The 16,446-nt window shown below is 40.6% G+C and overlaps 1 protein-coding gene across 3 annotated transcripts in view; it reads right to left on the bottom strand.

Annotated features, from left to right (window-relative positions):
- Positions 1-16,446, bottom strand: part of CASK (calcium/calmodulin dependent serine protein kinase) — a 205,989-nt gene that overhangs the window by 129,892 nt on the left and 59,651 nt on the right. For all 3 annotated transcript variants that reach the window (XM_084843897.1, XM_084843899.1, XM_084843898.1), the window contains exon 2: positions 15,262-15,374. In XM_084843897.1, the coding sequence (XP_084700023.1) occupies positions 15,262-15,374 (113 nt within the window). The remainder of the gene's footprint in view (positions 1-15,261; positions 15,375-16,446) is intronic.

Raw genomic sequence — 16,446 nt, 5'->3', positions numbered from 1 at the left:
AAGCCTTTGTAATGGGGGGGGGGGTGATATGGAACAGGTGAGCAAGAGAAATATCAGCCAAAAGATATTTGCTGGGGATGCTCTTCATGATGTCAGAACAGTTCAAACCTTAAATATCATAAAATGGTTCGCTCAGTTTAGAAGGGCCCATAATAATCCATTTCAATCGGGCTTCAGGCCTGGGCATGGGACAGAAACGGCCTTGGTCGCTTTGGTGGATGATATGAGGAGGGCTTTGGATAGGGGTGAATGCTGCTTCCTTGTTCTCCTCAACCTCTCAGCGGCTTTTGATACCGTTGACCACGGTATTCTCTTGGACTACCTGGAGAGGATGGGCATTGGAGACATTGTATTACGGTGGTTCCGGTCCTTCCTCTCCGGCAGGTACCAGAGGGTAGCACTGAAAGAGGAGGTGTCAGACCTGTGGCCGCTTACAGGGTTCCATCCTCTCCCTGATACTATTTAACATCTATGTGAAGCTACTGGGGGCTATCATCAGGAGGTTTGGGGTGCAGTGTCATCAATATGTGGATGACACGCAGCTATACATCTCATTCAAATCTTCACCAGGGTTGGCCATGGAATCCCTGTCCAAATGTCTGGACACGGTGAATGGCTGGATGGGGAGGAATAAGCTGAAGCTGAACCCTGACAAGACCGAGGTACTTCTGGTGGGAGACAATATGAGGTTGGGGGATGTTGACCTGGTGTTGAATGGGGTATGGCTACCCTTGAAAGATCAGGTCTGCAGCCTGGGGGAGATGTCAGCCGTGAGCCGGACAGCGTTGTACCAATGCCATCTAATACGGCGGCTGCGTCCGTACCTTCCCAACCATCTGCTCCCATTGGTAGTACATGCCCTGGTCTCCTTTCGTCTAGACTACTGTAATGTGCTCTACGTGAGGTTACCCTTGAAGATGGTTCGGAATCTACAGCTGGTTGATTAAAGGCAGCTGCTGACGTGATCACATCACTCCGGTACTGAAGGAGTTGCACTGGTTACCAGTTGTTTTCCGGGCCAAATTCAAGGTGTTGGTTTTGACCTTTAAAACCCTATGCAGTTCCAGCCCAGCCTATCTCAAGGAGTGCCTCCAGCAACACCAGACAGGCCGCTTAACAAGACCAGCCTCGGACGGCCTTCTCTCTGTCCCATCAGCCAGGACAGCTAGGCTGGTGAGGACAAGGGAGAGGCCCTTCTCTGTGCTGGCCCCCACTCTGTGGAACTCCCTCCTTAGGGAACTCTGCCATGCCTCCTCTTTAATGAGCTTCCGCCACGCACTGAAAACATGGTTATTCAGGCAGGCATTTGGGGTGAGTTAGGGTATTTTTAAATAATGTTTTAATGTATAATTTTACTGTTTTAAATTGTACATCGCCCAGAGTGGCTGGGTGACCAGTCAGATGGGCAATTAAGAAATTAAATAAATAAATAAATAAGCAAGCAAGCAAGCAAGCAAGCAAGCTAAATATTTGGATGATCTGATTCTCCTGGCACAACGTCATGCATTTACTGAGTTGCCTTTCTATGTGATACCTTCAGCTGTAGTGGAAGAAGATCCATGCTGGCTCAAACCAAGGGTCTACCTAGTTCAACATTCTGTTCACACAGCAGCTAACCAGCTGCCTGTGGGAAACCCACAACAGGACATGAGAGCAACAGCACCATCCCACTTGTGTTTCCCATGACTAGTAGCCATTGATAGGCTTTTCCTCCAGGAATTTGTCTAATCCCCTTTTAAAGCCGTCCAAATTGGTGGGCATCACCACATCTTGTGATAGCGAATACCATAGTTTAGCTATGTTGTCCTGTGTGAAGAAGTGCTTCCTTTTAACTGTCCCGAACCTACCACCAATCAGCTTCATCGGATGATCCCAGGTTTTAGTATTATTAGAGAGGGAGAAAAATGTCTCCCTATCCACTTTCTCTACCCCCATGCATAGTTTTGCACACCTGTATTATGTCTCCCCATACTCACCTTTTTTCTAAACTAAACAGTCCCAGATGTTATAACCTTTCCTCATAGAGTTGTTCCAGCTGTTTGATTATTTTGGTTGCCCTTTTCTGCACATTTTCCAACTCTACAATATCCCTTTTTTAGGTGAGGTGACCAAAACTGTACACAGGATTCCAAGTGTGGCCGCATAATACATTTGTATAAGGACATTATGATACTAGCAGTTTTATTTTAGATTCCTCTCCTAATTACGCCCTACATGGAATTAGCATCTTTCACAGCAACCACACCCTGGGTTGATATCTTCATTGAGCTGCCCACAACGCCAAGATGTCTTTCTTGGTCAGTCACCACCAGCTTGGATCCCATCAGCGTATATGTGGTCGGGATTTTTTGCCCCAACATGCATCACTTTAGACTTGCCTACACTGAACCACATTTAATTCCCATTCTCCAAGTTTGTTTCTGGTTTTTTTTATTTTTAAGTTTTTTCAACATGACAAAATATAATAACCTAAAACTCTAGTACAACACTCCACCATGAGAGATGTTATGATATCTCCAAAGCCATCGTGTGCAAAAGGTTTATTGCCATACAACATACAAGCTTTGTTGTAGTCGGGGGGATTTGGGACAGGACCAGCTCATCCCAAGAGATTTTTCCAAAGGTTGCCACTGCACACTGGTGGCCTTAAATCTGCTCCATTATGCAGAGCATAGCCTATAAATGGGTGCCAAATTGCATAAAAGTTGTCTGTTAACAAAAGTTCTCTTTGTACATTAAGCTGTTTTGTAAGCTTCTCTACCAGGGCAAGATTCCATACTTTGGTCAACCAGCACTGTGCAAATTGCTCCCTCACAGACTTCCATGTCATTGTTATCTGCCCAGAAGACAGAAACTCTTTATGATACAAACTGCCATTTCTGCCCTTGAACATGGTAAGGGGGGCCTAAAGCTGGGAGAAATCTCTATTTTCTGCCTCAGATGTAGAAACAGTTATTTGCTGTCATACCTGGATGTGGCAGCTACCTATAGAGTATTAATGTTTGCACTAACAGCAAAGAAAATCAGAGCAAATTTTGTAGGTATGTTGGACGAATCTGGGGCCCAGGTCCATACTGTATAGCACACATTTTTTTTTTTATTTTCTAGTGATGAGTATTTTTGATGTGATATTCCTTTTGGCTTATACAATAAATGTGTGCCAATGACTAATACAGCAAAGAATAACTCTACAAATATAAATAAGGAAAATAAGAAGCTAAATGAAATTATGGGACAGTCTACATGCATTTCCAAACAAAAGATGCTGATCAGTGCTCTTCTGAGGGCTCACAACTCAACAATACACATATTGTTTCAAACACAGTATTTACAAATATGTTGCCTGTGCCTACCTAAACAACAATATATTTCCACATCCAATCAAAGCAATATTTTATATTGCACAAGTGATGTAATCATAATCTATTGTTATACCATCTGATCCAAATTCTAATATTCAGTATGCACCAAATTTAGATAAACAATTACAATTAGGGCTGGGATGAATACCACCTGAGCTGATTGTTTGCACGATCCTTGGGGTACGGGATGAATTCAAGCTCCTGAAAGCCAGGGTGGGGGGGACTCACTATTTTTTCAGGGGGGTGCACCATACTTTGCTGCCGCTGGGGGTGGGGGTGGGGCAGGAGTGGAACGAAAGACATTAAACTGGAAATTGAAAAAGGAACATTCTTTAAAGCTAAGTGATAAAAGTTCATTTTTATAGTTAGTATCCATATTAATTGTAGAATGTAGTAAAAAAGATTAAAGATGCTTAATGCTTTCATCAACCCTAGCTCACTGAAGACAGTACACTCAACAAACATTGAGTCAACAAGCTCAGCTCAGTACTCCTTTCAGTTTGGTGCCCTTGGTGAGCATCCAGCTCATCCATCCCTAAAGCCAGCCCTGTGTACAACACCATCCCGGACCACATAATGAGCATGACTGTTACTGCTAAATATAAGAATTCATCTCCATCCCCATATGCCATGGCAGACAAGGACTCTCAAACCCATCAAGAACATGCCTTCACAAGTTGCACAACACAAACATTTCTGTTGTGATGTTTTCTTGTAACACCAATACCATACCATGGTTTGTGAAGCTCAACTGGCACAGCAATGGGATTTCTCCCAGCATAAGGCCCCAGGGAAGCCAGACTGCAGCACCTTACACCATGGTACCACCATCACACTTTGACAGAAGAAGCCAACGGTATCATGAGACTGTTATCTACTGCTCTTGGGTACTGCCAAGCAGGTGGTCTGAAGGAGGTATTGTTGCATGCTGTCTAGACATGACTAGGCTGATTCAGCAGTTTGTCAGGTGACCCAAGCAAACAACAGGTTCCATGTTTCCTATACATTCCCAGATTCCAACCTGGCTCAAATCTGAGCATTATGGTAAAGCCTGAGCTGCTGCCTGCCTAGTCTTCATATTTGCTTACCAACCCAGCTATCTGTACTAGTGCTTACTTTGACATACAGATATTTTTTTTTTTGGTTAAAACCAATGGCTTGCCTTTTGGATTACTCCTTGACTAAAGCTTCAGCCCCAGCTCTGATACCAGCACAGGAACCAGACTTGATTAGCAAAATTCTAAGTGAAACAACCCAATAAACAAAAATGTTTACCTTGTATTAATTACATTCTGAAAAGTCTGAACGCCATCATTTTTTCACATTGTAGAAGTAAAGCTTTGCTTGAAACTGTGCCTTGTCATTAAACACAATCCACAACAGTTCCAGTGAGAGTCAGATTTCATAATTTGAATCTAATGAATTAATTGCTGATTAATGCTATGAACCTGAAATCATTATTTCAAATCAAGAGCTAGTTGAAGAAAAAACCGTTTCCAAGAGCAAATAGTTTCCAAATGCGAGTTACCTCTGCTTCTGAAGGAGCATAAGGGCAGTAAAGATAATTTATTGCATGGCCTATATTCAGAACCACTGCCTGAGTTGACCTCTCCATCTACAAGAGAAGTAGCATCAGAGAAGATATTTCAATACTCCATATTTTATGAGAGGCAATAACTGATTTAAACAAAGGGATTTTCTTTCCACACAGCTGATCTCTCAGCATGTAAAGAACACCACTGCAAGTATAAGAGCACACACCTGTAACTTGCCCTGAATAAAGAACAAAGTTATACAGACTGAACTAACTAATGGAAGATAGTTAATTTTGTTCTTATATGCTTTACGGGGGAAATCTGGCAAACACTAATTTGCAGTCAAAATATCACTACTGCTAAAAAAAATAAACAATCTCCTTGAAAACTGAACACGTTTAGATGAACAGGTAGGAATTCCCTTTAGAGTGAAGCACCACAGATTTGAGGAACTTAAAATGTCATGTTCTTCCCTCTCTTCAAGAAACATGTAGATAAAAGGCTCTGGGTTGGAGGAAAGGAAGTCTCTGTTTTCGAGAAGAGATAGGGATGAAAGACTGGTATGTTGTGAGATGATCTGTTTCAAAAAGATTGGTAAAGTTCATCCTTCGCAGTATTTATGCTCTGGACTCCTTCTGGTTTTATGGAAATCTCTGACTACAGAGCATGGGGAAGTGGGAAGTGATATATTACTTGATTCTGAACATAAGCATTTCAGACAAATTATTATGTGAGGCATCTGGGCAAGTATTTGCCACATGGTTGGGTGTGATATGCAGTTTTAGCCAATGAATGGGACAGTGTGACAGGTACCTTTACAGGTACATATGGTCCACAGAATATATAAAGTGGCAATCTCCTAATTTCTCTCAAAGCTGGCATCTTTTGTGCTGGGAAGGTAGTCAGAGATAGCAGATCCCCAATGAAGGCCTGATGTGGCCTGCTGAAAACTAAAAATACTTTGCAAAGTAAAATAAAACACTGAACAACAGTTTGCTAGTTGGGAATTTTTAATGTATCCCAACTAATAACATGGCCTATCACATATGGCAAGGCACACACTGGATGTTGCACCAGCTTGAAAATGGGTGTCAGATGTTATCCAGACAACAACGCCTTCTGGAGGCTTTTACTTCCCTGATGAGGCAAATTGGCTTGTTCTGCTCTTAAACTGAGAGCATCTCAGAACTTCTTGTAAAATATTCTCAATGATCAGTGGACCAGTTTAACAGTAAAACAATTTGATCTTTGTCATCAAACAGTTGATTCTAGGTTTTCTGTTGGTCACTTTACCAACGCTGATTGCTGTGGTAACAGTCGAGAAATCTATCTTCCCTAAACCAGAATCAAAGGACTAATTTATACAAATTCCACCCCCACCCCCAGGGAACTGGAACTGAGCCTAAAGTCATTCAGTTGCTCAGAACTTGAACTAGAACTGAACTCCTAAATACAAGTCCTGGTAACTGATTCAAAATAGAGGATTTGAACATCAGAAACTCAGGAAGATCTTTCAATCCTAGAGAGGGTGTCAAGAAAGACTATTATTTCCCAGGAAACCACTAAAGGGACTGGAGAAGAAGAAGGGAGAAAGGGGGTTCTGAATTTAATAAGTAGTTCTGCATTTATGTTGTACAAAATGCTTCTCTCAGATGAATGCAAAGAAAAAGCAAATTACTGCGGGCTAATCTGGAATTTCTAAAGAAATATTTCAGCTAAATTGTGTGACATTTTTCAATAAGAAGTGTATAGTTCAAGGTAACATTATTACTTTGAGCTGCTATTCAGTGTGCACATTCCAAGAAACAAGAGAGATGTGATAAAGGCAAAGCAACACATTTCTTGGGTTCATACCAGGATCTTTTATCAATAAACTTCACTCTCAGTACAAGTGAAAATAGAAACACAAGAATTGCCTTGCTAGAGAAGACCAAAATCGGTCATCTCAAGCAGTCTTTCCAGCAATAGCCATCCAAATGCCTCTGCTCACAAGGAGAACATGAAGGCAATAGCTATTCCTTGCTTTGTCCCAGTTAAAAGCTTGGTGTTTTACAAGTTGATCAGGTGTACCTGTATCAGTGTATCTGAACTTTATTTCAGCTGGTTTAGACTGGTGTAGGCTTTTAAAAAAATATTTTGACTTCCTGCTCTGCAATGTGCTAATGCCTCCTAGACCATAGGTTGGATCCAGGATCTGCCTTCTGTGGACTGACGGGCACTCACAAAATGTGCCTCTGCCTAATTTTGGGGGATCTCCGCTCCCCCTCTGCACCATGGCTCACCCCGTTCCACAGGGTATGTATATACCATTAATGTAGCATTTTCAGGGGGTTTAAGAGGCTGCCATGGGGAGGCGACAGCAGGGAAGTCTACTTCTATCAGTCTAATTGCACATACCTAAATCTGGATTCAACCCTATGCATATATTTAGTATGAGTATGCTCTAAAAAAAGAAAAATACATATACACAGTCAGAAAGTTTCCAGAAAGAAAGCTGGAATTACAAAGTAAGATTTTATATAAATCTTGAGAGCATTTGTCCCTGGCAGCATTAGAAACTAACAATGTATGTAATGAATAGGACTTAATACCAACTTAACTCCCATTCATTTCAATGGGTCTACCCTAAGTAGGACTAACATTGGACACAGCCCATTATTCTAAAGCCCACCAGTATCATCATAAGAAGGCATGGAGAGATCAGAAGCACGATATTACTGGTCAACAAGAAAGGCTGTCTAAAAGCAGGGTCTGAGGCAAAGGCAAAGTCAAGCATAGCCAAGCAGTCCAAATCAAGTACAATCCAAGGAACAGAGTCTTATCAGGAGTCCAGGGGTCAGTAGCACAAGAGATCAGTCCAAAGAAGCAAGGTCAAGAAAACTAGGTTGCAAGGTACTGAGAGTAAATAAAGGTGTTGTTCCAGCAACCAGCAGGTCTCAACTGAGAGCTTATATAGTCCCCAGCCCACACCCTGGTACATCTGCAGGTTGTTAGTCCTGGCCAGTGATGTCAGGTGGAAATTTTTCCAGAGCTTTATTTTTCTGGGGAAAGTTTTCCATTTCATAAATTCATTAGTAACACTGAATACATGCCAACTGCAAATACATTATTAGGCAAACTTGGCAGTTTCAAAGTTGAAATGAATGTTTTTCAGGTGATTATCCTTAACAAGAATGTGAGAGATTACATATGTGCCACTGAAATACATGTATGTCTCAGAGTGAAATAGAATTAATAAACAGTGATAGTGAAACTGAAGGTCCCCCAACAACTTTAGTGGGAAAGAGTTGAACTCTGTTGAAATAGATGAGTGGTTGTCAGCATATAATGACCAGACCTTTTGGTTGCTAAAATTAATTAGTGCAGCCTTCCCCAACCTGGTGCCCCCCAGATGTATTGGACTACAACTCCCATGCAGTCACCATGCTGACTGGAGGATGCTGGAAATTGCAGACCAACGTATCTAGAAGGCACTATGTTAGGGAAAACTGAATTAGTGTGTTAACAGTTTTCAGTACCTTTGTTTTTTTCTTTAACAACTGAAGGGAAGTACATGCTATTGTCTTTAATTTTTTACAGGTACTACAGAAAAAAATACAGTGTAAAGTGTGCTTTAATTTCCCCCCTCAAATATTTCACAACAGATACTTGCAGTATGTTAGGACAAAAAATTAACACGGGGTACTTTTTTAGCTTTATTATTTACTAAATGCAAGTAAAATAAACATGCTAAGTTAGATCTTCTCTATGATTTTCGGATGCAAACTGAAATTTTTCAAATGCAAATGACCCTATGCAAATTAGCCTAATTTGCACTGGAAAATTTTCCAATTCAAAATGTTCTGGAAAAACCAAATCACTGGTCCTGGCTTCAGAATCTCCCTTGCTCTCAAGCAGGCCTTTACCTCTCAAGAAGCCTACTTGCTCCAGGTCTTGAGGCATGCACTTCACGTTCAAGTGGTGGGCTGTGCCTTCACCCTCTGACACTGGTACACTCTGGGGCTGGGTGGATGCGCAGCCTCCTTCTCTGACTCCACAGGCAAGGAATGGCCCTCAGGAGCCCCTATCAGGGGGTTCCTCAGGGACCACCAATGCTGAAGAGCCTGGTGTAGACTCCCCATAGCAGCCAGAGGTGCCTGGGGTATCACTAGAGTCAGGGGGTCACACAGGGTCTTTAGGCTCTAAAATGTCAGGGTCTTCATCTGAAGAGTTATCTTGACCCAGGTCTGGTTCAGGCATGACACCGGTGCCTTGAACTTTGAAGACAGAACTCATTATACTAAAATTGTTTCTAATATGCCCTGAATAAGAAAACGCATTGAAATTTGGTTTCTTTTATCAAACTATTTTTGACATCAACAATGAACTTCTGGTTGCAATAAATAAATCTACCCTTTGGGCTTACCCAGAGCCTAGGTTAGTATATGAGCTATGGAATGCCGCAGGGTACCATCTTGTCCCCAATGTTGTTTAACATCTATATGAAGCCAGCGGGAGCGGTCATTAGGGGATTTGGAGCTAAATGCCATCAGTATGCTGATGACACGCAGCTCTATCTCCCATGACATCTGAATCAGGAGAGGCTGTGCAAGTCCTGAATCAGTGCCTAGACTCAGTAATGGGCTGGATGAGGGCCAATAAACTGAAGCTGAATCCTGGCAAGACAGAAGGCTTGTGGGTGAGTGGTTCCTGGGTCTGGGAGATAGGCTCATTGCCATTTCTGGATGGGGCTGCACTCCCTCTGAAAGATCAGGTCTGTAGTCTGGGGGTACTCCTAGATCCATCATTGTCGCTGGAAGCCCAAGTGGTCGTGGCGACTTGGAGTGCCTTTTACCAGGTTCGGCTGGTTCGCCAGCTACGGCCTCTCCTGGACAGGGATAGCTTGATCACGGTGGTACAGGCATTAGTAACCTCAAGACTGGGTTACTGCAATGTGCTCTATGTGGGGCTACCCTTAAGGCTGGTCTGGAAGCTGGAGCTAGTGCAGAATGCAGCAGCTCAGCTGTTGTCGGGAGATGCCCCTTTTCAGCGTGTAATTCCTCTGCTGAGGGAACTGCACTGGCTGCCTATTCACTATCGGGACAGGTTTAAGGCTGTAGTACTAGTGTACAAAGCCCTAAACAACTTGGGACCAGGATACCTGAGAGAGTGCCTCCTTCTTTACCAACGTGCCTGGTCACTGAGGTCATCAGAGGGCATGTTCCTGGTGGTTCCACATGGACCCATGGCCTGGTTGGAGTCCACCAGGAAAAGAGCCTTCAGTGTGGTGGCCCCCTTCCTGTGGAATTCCCTGCCTTTAGAGGTCAGGCAGGCACCAACATTGTGTTCCTTCTGGTGCCTCCTGAAGATGTTGGTATTTCAAGAGGGCTTCCTTGCATGACCAGCCGTGGTTTGTTAAATTCCACTTTATTGGGGTTTGTCTTTTTAAAAAATGTTTTAACTCTTTTAACCTGCTGTTTTATTATTTTACTGTGTTGTTCACCGCTCCGAAATCTTCTCATGTGGAGCGGTATATAAATATTATAAATTAATAAATTAATAAAATATATTCAGAAGAGATGGAGGATGCGAGTATCTCTTGCATCGAAGAGATACTTTGATGCAATTCACACAAAGTAGGTGGGCAATTTTAAATATTATAAGGCTGATGTGCCATAGTATGCAAAACACACAACTGTGTTTCAGGACAATGAACGTATAGGACTTGATGGCCTTAAAACGTAGTTTCCTTTCAGGCAATAACTAGAATTTAACCAGTAAGGCACAAGTGAAAGAACAGTAGAAGAGGTCTTTACATAATTAAACACTCGTCTGCAAAGTGAATTCTACAAATATAACGTCTGACTCACCACACCCTACTAATAACAAAAGGCCAAATTACTGAGCAGTGTATTTTTACTTGGAGCTAATCAAAGCCTTTCAGAATGAAAGATGGACAATTAAATAGCTAGAAATTTCAACTTCAAGATATTGATTCTTTCAAAAGACAGTGGAAAAGGCTATTTTGCAAAGGAACACAACAGGAGAACAATAAAAATAAGAAAAACAATCTGGGCAAAGTTAAGCATATTTAAATCCTACTGATTTTGTGTTTCTCCCCTACTGGAAAAGAATAGAACTTAAAACACTGGATTGTACCCAAGGACATTAACATTTAACTCCTAATGTTTCACAGATATTCAGTATTATGAGGAAAGGGGGTGAAGACATATCTGAGTCCAGAGGAAAACAAACTATTACCTAATACATGTTGAAAACAAAATCCAATTTAATAGAATGGACACAAATTTTAAAAATAAAATGGGGAGGATCATAATCATTTTTCCCAAACAATCCCCATTGTTGCTGCTTCCAGGACAACCCAACTATAGTACTTTAAAGAAAACATCACCAGCAACTTTTTTCTCAACAGGTTTTTAAAATCAGGAACGTTTAAGTAGTAGTCTGGGGACTCTACAAGGGCACCTTCTCAGAGAATCTCTAAGCAAAAGTGTGCACGAGGATGCTGTATTTAGTTTTTGATAGAGAGTGCTATACTAATTTGGGGAACAGAAAAAAATGTTAATCTAGAGACCTATTTGTCAATACAATCTGTGTCTGTTAACATTCTTTAGAGAATATCAAAAGGTAAAGTAATGAGAATTTCCTTATGGCAATGGTATTCTACTTTAATAAAACTTTCCAGCCATTTGCACATGGAATATTCAGTGTGCATTTTAGTTAATAATATATAGTTTATTATTTTTAAGGCTGGTCCAATATAAATTACACCAGAACTTGTTTTATATTTTCCTAATCAGTCCAAAGAACCACAAAACAAGTACCCAGAGGGAACTCTGGAATTGCTTCCCAAAAAAACAAAAACAAAATATACCCAGCTCCTGGCAGTACCATTTTGCAACTGAAGAGGCTTTCAAAAGTCTGCTGTTCGGGGGGGGGGGGGGGAGATAAAAAATCTTACTGGGCATTCCCACAATTTTTGCACAACTAATACAGGTCTTTGGCTCCCAGCCACTGTGGCTTAAATAAGCCTAACCTTACAACAGCCCATGGGTTATTTGAGAGTGTTTTCCCTTTCAAACAAGCCATGCTGTGTTTGGACGACACAAGCTGCACCTAGGCAGGTAATTAGGGAAATAGCACCCCGCATGCACCGGCACGTGCCAGGGATTAAAACAAGCACAGGGCGCTTCAGCTATTGGGAGGTATAGAAATGTACTAAATAAATAAATAAATAAATAAAATTAGCAAAGATTCAGATCAAAAAGATGTCCCCCACTAACCTGACCTAAAGTCTTAACTGTAGGTGTAAATGTATGTAGGAACCCCTGCTGACATGAAAAGGAGAGAAGAAACTGCACTGTAAATGAAGTGCAATTATGAAATAATGAAAATTAGGTGAAGAGAGGAATCTAGAAGGAATTGATATCTTATGTGTCTGGCACGGGTATCTTATGCAAGGAAGCATTTGTATGCAATTTCTAAACCCATTTTGTTTGTGTGTTACATTTTTAACAAGTTAATTTTACCCTCTGTAGAAAAGTTAAAACTAAAATGATAAAAATGCAATTTGTAGTATTGTTTTTGTCAACTCCAGATATTTTCACTGAAGGTCAGCTGGCAATAAAATTCGAATTTGGTATTGAGCTGTGGTAACCTTGTAGCACAGGCCAACATTTTCTCATCAATTTAATTCCTTTCTAGTACCATATATATCTGTTTGGACAACAGTTCTTGCTACTCACAAAAAAATCCATTAAGAACCTATACAGAAAGATACTTTCTCCACACAATGCATAATTTTATGCATGTCTATCATTTCCCCCTTTCTCACCTTTATTCCAACATAAACAGCCCCAAACATTGTAACATTTCCTCATAGGGGGCTGCTCCAGCCCTTGATAATTTTCATTGCCATTTTCTGTACCTTTTCCAGCTTTCCAATATCCTTTTTGAGGTATGGTATCCAGAACAGTACACAGTATTCCAAGTGTGGTCACACCACAGATATGTATAAAGGCACTATGATATTGGCAGTTGCTGTTTTTTATTCCTTTTGTAATGATCCCCAACATGGAATTTGCCATTTTCATAGCAGCAGCACACTGGGCCGACAATTTCATCATGTATCCACCACAACCTCCAGACCCCTTTTCTGGCCAGCTCAGACCCCCTCTGCATAGCTGGGAAGTTAGGACTTTTTGCCCCAATGTGTATCGAGGGCAGGGGTAAGCATCATGCAGCCCACTGGCCACATACAGGCCACCAACACCACCCCGCCGGCCCCTGGCACAGCCTCCAACACACTTGAACCCCCCCCAAGACACATTGAATAGTAATTTTGCTACATGAAACTTTTGGTCAATTCAATCTAATTTTCTGTGCTATCACTATCTCCTGATCCTTCATTTTTATCATATTGATGGACTTCTAAAAACTGAAGGCTTTCCTGGATTGAGACAAAGTCAGTAGTGATAGTCTTACATAAAATTCTTATTAGTACAGTTTTTAGAAATCACTTGTGGGGACTAACGGCTGGGTATCAATATATGAATACTTGCCTTAACCATTTTATTCAGTATTCTAAAAAAAAATAAATCATAATACAAAATTCCACTTTCCCCACACCATACATACATTTTATAAACTCCTAGCACATCCACCCAGCCACCCCACTCATTTTTTTTCTAAACTAAAAAGTCTTGGAATATTTTATTATTTCCTCTTATAGAAGGTGCGCCAACCCCTTGATAATTTTGGTTGCCCCTTTCTGCATCTTTTCCAGTTGTACAATATTCTTTTTGAGAACTATACTCAGTATTCCAAATATGGCTGCATCATAGGTAAGGGAATGATGATACTAGTAATTTTATTTTCAATCTCTTTTCTAAGAACTACTAGCATGGTGCTATCCACCATGACACCTTAAACCATTTCTAAAACATATTGAACCCAGTCAAATATGATTAGTAGAACTTTGTTCTTCAAAATGAATAATAAACAGGATATCAAATTACTTTAAGGATCATACGTACCAGAGGGAGGGAAAAATGAGTATTCAAGGGTCCTATGGCTTAAGTACAAATAAAGATTTGTACTTCATAGAATCATAGGGCCTACAAGACCATCGAGTCCAACCTGCTCAATGCGAACTGCTCAATGCAGTTCTTTAAACCCAAACTTAACTCAAAGCTAGAAAGAGGGATGGATGATTAGGTTTAAATTCTGAGCAGTAATTGATCTGTTCAGTAGGTCTGTTAAGGCACATTAAAGACAATTTTAAAACTCGCCATGTCAACATATTCCTTATATGTTACAGCAGCCATTAAAAAGATCTCTGTCAACTGTGACTAAACTAGGGGTTCATGTGTGGACTGGAATTTAGCTGTCCGCTGGATTTCACACTTCTCCAAATTTTGTGACACAGTTATCTAAAGTTTAAATGAGTATTTTGAGAGAACACACATTTAAATACATATTTTGAGAGAAAATACACATTATATTTATACTGAGAAGGATTTTTTAAATTGCAGATCAATGCAGAAATGGAATCGAATTATAGGTAAAAAGTATGAAAGTAACATGGACAAGTTATATGGATTGGAAATAGATAAGGTTCACCCATCCCTAGGCCACACCAATCCACCATTATATGTATATCTCCAAGGGCATTTCTTTGAAACGCTGAAGTGCTAAATACTTAACACTTTATTGCAGCAAAAAAGGCAGAGTCTGGCTGCAGGTTTACACTAAAGGTGCTTCCAGACCGACAGCTCCTAGAGTAGCATTGTGCAGTAGGCATTGTGCAGTTGTTCAGTCTTGTTTTTCCTTAATGAATTTTCTGCAATAAGGAAAAAAAAAAGACTGGAAAAGTGGTGGGAAAACATGGGAGGGTTATGAGTGAAAGATAACATTTCCATGAATGAGGCACGGAAATGGCTTCATAAAAGCCTCATTTAGAAGCACCCAAATACTACACTTCTGAAAGAGAGATAACAGTATCATCCCATATTAAAGTATCTTGTTCTCCAGTTTGTCCAAGAACAGATTTTCCTTTGATTTCCTTCTTAAACTCTTACCCATAAGCAGTAAATTATTTCAGCCAAACAGCTTTAATATTTGATTATGTTAACGACTTGGGCAAATAGTGTTGATCATTTCAAATGCTTTTTGTTTAATTGTCAGGGTGAGAACTTAAATAAAGAGAATTTCTGAAGGGGAGACAAAGTTTTCAAACACAGGGAAAGAGCATTTCCTTGGCAGAGATTCTGATGTTGGGCCACACAAACATAATCACTGAGAGAGTAAGAGGACACTAGAGACTGAACAACAGATACCAAACAACAAAAATCACTGATTTTTACCTTCTGTACTTAATCCTGGACTTGAAGTGAATTTTGCTACATCGACAATCTTCACAGCAAACTGTTGCCCAGTCTCTCTGTTGATACATCGCCGCACAACACTGAATGGACCCCTAGAAAGGAAGACACCACTTAGTTAACTGATTAAAACTCCACAATAGCCCACTCTTGTCTTCACATACAGTTTTATTATTTTTCATAGTTAATCTGGTTAAGTTTTACTAACATATTTTAAGAGGTTCACAGTGATACCCAGCCATATAAAAAAGAAAACCTCTTCATTTAAATATTTATTAAGGTTACTAAATCAGTTACAGATCTGTAAAGTACACTACAAACATAAAGTATTGCATATTTTTTAATTTCTCCCCAAATTTCCATTTTTTCCTCTTAAAAACCTAGGGGGGAAAACAGTTTTTCCATGGCTTCAAAATTGCCAGAAATTTTACATCTCTACATAGGATTATTTTATGTACGCTGTCTTGGGAGGGTTTTTATCTCAAAAGGTGTCCCTGCAAAATTTAAATAAATAAAATTGCTCTGTAAATTTCATAAATGTGCCAAATACTACAATTCATATGCTGAGTTATAAATCAGCCTTTCCAAACCTGGGTCCTCCGAAGTTGTTGGACTACAATTTCCAACATTGCTCACCTTTGGACGTGCTAGTTGCAGATAATGGGAATTGTAGCCCAACACCACCTGGGGGCCAAGGGTGAGAAACAGTTATGCACTCTATCCTGTTAAAGCAGTAAAATAAGCTTAGGTTTGGTAAGAAAGTAAATACTGCATATATTTCAATTTTTCCCAAAATATCAGGGATTTTATTTGCAGGGAGTAGGGGAAGGGGGAATGAAAAAGAAAAGGTTTACCACGGCTTCAAAATTTCCTGAAATGTGACATCTTTAGCTGGATCTGGGCCCTTCTTCAATTTTTAAATTTCCCTTTCCACCTTCCTACCCCATGTCAGGTTGGAGGTTGCTGACCTGGGCAGCATCACTCCCTCAAGTGGCTTCACCAGGCCAAGCATCAGATCTGGCAGGTCTCCCTACTGAAATAAACTGAGAGGATGTCTGAAGCAAGACTGCAATAAGGGCTCAGCTTAAGGGCTTAAAGGGTCACTTTTGACATGGCAGACACCCCACACAGTGACATTACAACCTTGAGGCCTCTGGGATAATGCAG

The sequence above is a fragment of the Heloderma suspectum genome, chromosome 3, assembly GCF_057233095.1.
Source record: "Heloderma suspectum isolate Gila_16-S chromosome 3, 16-S_ref, whole genome shotgun sequence".
NCBI classification, from domain to species: Eukaryota; Metazoa; Chordata; class Lepidosauria; order Squamata; family Helodermatidae; genus Heloderma; species Heloderma suspectum.
The sequence above is the reverse complement of the archived record's forward strand: the minus strand, read 5'-3'. Positions and strand labels throughout refer to the sequence as shown.